General features: G+C 24.1%; 1 protein-coding gene across 2 annotated transcripts in view; it reads right to left on the bottom strand.

Annotated features, from left to right (window-relative positions):
- Positions 1-1075: 1075 nt before the first annotated feature.
- Positions 1076-6000, bottom strand: part of LOC132921598 (protein vestigial) — a 33055-nt gene continuing 28130 nt past the window's right edge. Inside the window, exons 6-7 of one of the 2 annotated variants that reach the window (XM_060984704.1) lie at positions 2581-2661; positions 1076-1864 (exon numbers count right to left, since the gene is read on the bottom strand). In XM_060984704.1, the coding sequence (XP_060840687.1) occupies positions 2612-2661 (50 nt within the window). In that variant the 3' untranslated portion in view covers positions 1076-1864; positions 2581-2611. Of the gene's footprint in view, positions 2662-6000 lie in introns of both variants that reach the window. The other variant, XM_060984703.1, reaches the window with a different exon arrangement.

Genomic DNA, 6000 nt, shown 5'->3' with positions numbered 1-6000 from the left:
TTGATGTAAAATATTAAATAAATATTTAACTATTATTAAAGATTATTATTCTTGATAGAAAGTACCTACGGGTACATAATAATTGTTAATTTTCTAAGAAATTGCTCGTTAGAATTAATTTTGATTTAGATGGGTCAAAATTATTAATAAAATAATCTGATTAAAATTCTACAGTGAAAAAGAATGGTTCTCATTTAAAAAATGAGTTACTAACATCACGGAATACTTCTTAAATTATGTGGAAAATCTACGTATTTCAGTATTTGTAAATCTAGTTTTTAATACACTTAAAAATCATAATTCTAATAAATACAGTATTAAAAGATGAAAAGAGGGTGAGCAATATTGAGAATAAGTATACTTGATAAATCAATTAATCAATAATAGGTTATTTTTGCCTCTAATCTTCGTCTTCTATTGTATTTATTTCTTTCTTATTATAAGATGAAACCCATATATAATATAACCCACAAAATACTCCTAGCGTTTGACATCTTCTCCGTATTAATATAAGATCACTATAATTTGCTGATGCAATTATATTTTCACTGCAGTATTAATTTACTATACATAATAAGTGTGTTCACTATTACTCGGATATCACCAAATTCTCGATCTCTTAAGAGGATCTTTCTCATCATTTTGAAATGGATTTTTCGCTAAAAGAATTAAACAATTCGTGCGTTAGTTGTACTTGTTACACCACTGGGTTCACAATTTTAACCTTTTTATACGTGCAGATCCGATAGACTCATCGATACTTAAGAATCTTTAGTAAATAATTTATTGTTACTATCAAGTATCAATTAACTATTATTGTTCAACTAATTAAAACGAAATAATATAGAATTGGAACAATATTGGAAATAGACGGATATAATATACTGACGCAGTATAGGATTTCTGACGTTTGATTACAGCTCTGTACGGTTTAACAAATTCCGTTTAAATTACGACCAAACACTTATAACCAGTACATATTTTGAACAGTCACCGAAATGATCTCAGTAGAACTCTGGCCCAACCGGGCCTGGACTATAGGTATTGTTAAAAATAAAATAAAAACACATATTCATAATATATTTGCAAATATTTAATATAGTTTAGTATTTTATTGATCTCGTATCTACGCTTGGGATACATATTATTATATATTTGTTCAACATTCATATAAGTACAAGTCTTAATTATATTTATACAATTACGAGTAGTATACCTTTGGTAGGTTATCAATTATTACATATTAATATATATGATAATAATAATAATAATAATAATAATAATAATAATAATATAATATCCGAGTAAACATCATATAATATTTTCTATAATATTACATAGGAACCTACTCTAACATTGCACATCAACACACGATTCTAACAGTTTACAAAGTATAATAATAATATAATAATAGAAAATGAAATATCTTATACAAATTATGAAATATATTCATACGGATTGATTAAAAAGTGTACACAAATAAAAAAATAACACTACTAAATGATTATAAATATATTAAGTATAGTGAATAATATAAGTATAACTATTAGAATTATTATAATAATAATTTAACGTAAAATATTGTAATATATGAGTATAATAGTCATCAGTTTTATGATCATCTTACTTTTAGGTACAATTTTGTTAAATTAAAAATATAAATCTATAGTACTTATCAGCCATATCAGACATAAAATATTATCAACGGGGCCTATTATTGAATAGAATACAAATATTTTTTTTCAACAAATTTCGTTGGGAAAGTATGTAACATTTAGTATATAATACATTGTACTTATGTATACTAAATATATATATCTAACGTAGGTCTGACCTGCTTGCAAGTGAATATTATCATTGAAAACTGTAATACAAATTAAAAATTGAATAAATCAAGCATTTCAAAAAATGTAAGGTTTTTAACGGAGACCGCAGAAGTGGTGAGACACTCATATGTCATATAATATAATAATATATTATTTATTATTACATAATGCTTGATAAAATTATAGATTTTGTAAAATTCTGATAAATGTCATAAATGGTTTTGATAATTTAGTCAAATTTATACTTCAACATTTGTATAGTCTGCAGTTGCTATTAATAAAATAAATAAAATAAATAATAAAATTAATTTAATTGGGAAATTAAACTGCCAATAACCCAAAATCTAGGTGTCTCCGCCAAATTAGAATCTGGAAATCATATTAATTTCCAACACTACATAATATACCTATAGCTTATAGTTTATATATATCTTTTAATTACGCTACGTCAAACAACACGAATTACATAATTATAATACTATACACGTGTTCAATACAAAATTATTCAATTTTGCATTTATCGTCATGATTTTAATAACATCATAATCTTATATTATATTAATAATTATTATTATCGTAGTATCATTTGAACGTTAAATTGTTCTGCAGAGAAACAGACCAAAGACTAATTGTAAGTATTTAAAGATAATTGCGTATTCACTGAGGTGTTGACTGTTGAGTATAACTATTTCTATTTTATATATACGTAAAAATCACTTATTTCAATATTAACAACGGAAGAATGAAATTTTACCGAAATTTAACAAAAATTTTCATTAAAACATTTAAAACCAATATAGATCTTTGGACGTCTCTTGTACTTGAGCTTCTAGACCTGCAATCACAAATAAACATTAATAAAAAAAAAGGTATAATTCAGAAGTAATACAATTTGAATGACAACCAATATTATCATAGTGAATTAAATATAATATTAAATAGTGTTTTAAATAAAACACAACATTTTATCAGCATACTCTTGACAGAAATTACATAAATTAAAAATATAATTAACACATATAATATGTATAAACAATACATTTCTACAAGTCGAGTGAAATTTAACAGTATTTTCCCATAAAGCATTTATAGACTTCATTTTTTTTATGAAGTATTTTTCAAATGTTTTTAAATTTATGTTCTATTACTGTCAGCGGAAAAAAATGTTATTTCTTACGGAGGAAATATTTTTAAGTGCATATGTGTCTTGATTTTTTTTCTAACATGCTGACTTACGAGGTGGGGGAGGTCAGGCTGCACAATATAAGTAACACTAATATTACTTCTTCATATTTAGCCTCTATAAAATATATTGTTAGATACTAAATGAAATGAAAATACAAAATCAAATATTTAGAAAAAATCGTATTTTGTTAAATGTGTATTATTTTTTAAAATAACTGACATTTGCTTGATCGCTTAAACACATTTCTGCTTACATGAAATAAGTTTTCCACTCCATTCATATACTTATATATAAATAAAGTATATATTATAAGAAGAATTTTTCCGATTGATTTTTTTTTAATCCAAACAGCTCACGATTTTATTATTCGTATATATATTAAAAAAAAAAAAAAACTATGAGTAATGTACGGCAGGCTGTCGAACTGTCATATAATCTGATATATTTTTTTTATTTCTAAAAATTATTATTTGTAACTAATTGAATATTCTTATTTGAATTATATTATTTGTATTTCGTTTGCATTTTTCAACTGTGATTTATAGTCTCGTATAGTGTTTATATTTTTTAATATGCAGAATAATTTTAGATACACCTGTTATAGCAAACATCGTTAGTATTGAAATTTGGCCGTAGACACGGAATTTGATTACTATATAAACGAATGCGTGAAAAGTGCCAAGAGAATAAAGATAAATAGCAATTCGCACAAAATGCAGCGATCCTGCCAACCAAATTTGTAAACTTATTGATTAGAACAATAGATACAATTGAACTGTAGAATTTTAATATGGTTATACCGATATGTTAATCCAATAATTGGCTATAATTATTATAATATATCAGCTTGCTAATACACAAATAAGCATTATTTTGATACATATACAATCGCAAATGTATACTGAATTGTTATTTATATATACATTATACCTATAAGTAATATTATTATTTTATTTTTGCTGATTATATAATATTATATTTTCTTTTTTAATTTAATTTTGTTGTATACATATATTAATATATTATGACTCCTATTATCGTTGTGAATATTTTATTTAAGGCGTAAAGGCGTTTATTTTTGGTCATTATAAATTATAGTATGTAATAATGTATCGAAGCACGGGCAAACGCATGATTAACATTGTACTATCTAAAATTAATATTTAAAATTTAAATTTAAAAAGCTATATTTTGATATGTGTATTATAATGTATAGCATTATATATGGACAGGTAGAACAATGAGAAGTTGCACGGTTGTTTATTTTAAATCTATTTTATGAGTAGATACAATCCGCTGAATTATAAAATAAATTTATTATTTTTGAACTTTGGCTTTACCTAATAAGATTTTTTTGTCTTGTAACGTTTAATTATAAATATTTGTATTTTATTATTTTTAAGTTATATAAGTACTGTTTAGTACTTGTATAAAACATAAGATAATTAATAGGTTGTATTTAAAATTAAAGAAATAAAAACTAACTTTTTAGAAACTAGAAAATATAATATCAACTAATTATCTACATAGAAAAATTTGTCTAAAATTAATTTCTCTTTTCGCATACTTTTGAGTACCTAGAATAATAATATAATAACTCATTGATAATTACGAAGTACCTACCTAAAAGTGTCTATAGAATATTTGAGTAAGTGATTATAATATTCTGGTGATTCTACATTATTATTATACGATTTACGTTATAGAAACATGTTTACAGTAAACACGTAATTTAATAAGAAAACCAATTGTATAATATATTATTTTTGGGTGAGACGTAGCAATACTAGGATGTACTATTAATTTCGACTTAATTTAAAGTCCTTTTATGCTAAATTATTATATAATATATTATATTATAAATAAAGACAGCGTTTCCAAAACTATAGTCCGCAGCATGTCACCAAAGGGGGTTCGCGAGTATAAATTGAAAATATTATATATAAAAACGAAAATACCAATAAAATAATTGAATCACACTGGAAAATATATTGTTAAATAAAAGTACACTGTAGAGTTAAAAACAATAAGACTATTCAGAAATATCAGAAGCAGCAATTATACCACTAATGCTTTTTTAATCAACGTACTTAAGTGAAAAAGAATTTTCTACTCGTGTGTATATACTAAAAATAAATATAGAAAGCGATTACAAATGGAATCAGATTTACGAATCCAGCCATCTAATACAGTGTATCCCAACCCGGGGGAAGGAGTGTAAATATTTCTAGGGAGATGCAAGCAGTCATTACGAAGTAAAATTATATATAATAAATGATTTTTATTTTACAATGCAAGGAAAAAATGAAAAAAAATAGGAGATCATTTTTTTCAATCACATTAAACTTTTTGTTACTAATTATACAAATTAAATATTTATTCATTTTTTTTCTTAATAATTCAATTTTATATCATATAAATACATACATTTAGTTAAGAAAATAAAGGAATACAATTATTATTATTTATTATTGATTTTTTTTTTTTTTAAAGGGTCTGCAACCATTTTTACTATTTCTAAGGGATCCAGAGAAAGAAAAGTTTGAGAAACGCTGCATTAAGATACAGTAAAACTTTTAAAAAAATTGTTGAACAAAATGTAATAAATCTTAAACGTAATAACCATATATAGACACATAAAATGATGACGATGATAAATTATATATATATATGATAATAAATAGGTTTATATACGTATACCTAAATACTTAAACTCCTTTGTGGTGCGATATTATGGACTGTACAGCACGATAACTATATTATATTATATAATATTACAATTCATTAAGTTATTAGGTATACCTGCTTATTTACAGTAAGTTAACACGTACATGGATATTGTATATTATTATGCATAATATACATACATATTATGCATATTATATATACATATTCCAAACTTGGTCTTGTTTCGTTTTTCATTTGTGAAACGAAATTTCGTGTGTTAATATAATACACATTTACATACCGTAAATGAGCGTGCGGAAC

This window comes from Rhopalosiphum padi, chromosome 2, assembly GCF_020882245.1.
Source record: "Rhopalosiphum padi isolate XX-2018 chromosome 2, ASM2088224v1, whole genome shotgun sequence".
Lineage (NCBI taxonomy): Eukaryota > Metazoa > Arthropoda > Insecta > Hemiptera > Aphididae > Rhopalosiphum > Rhopalosiphum padi.
This window is presented reverse-complemented; position numbering and strand designations above follow the sequence as displayed.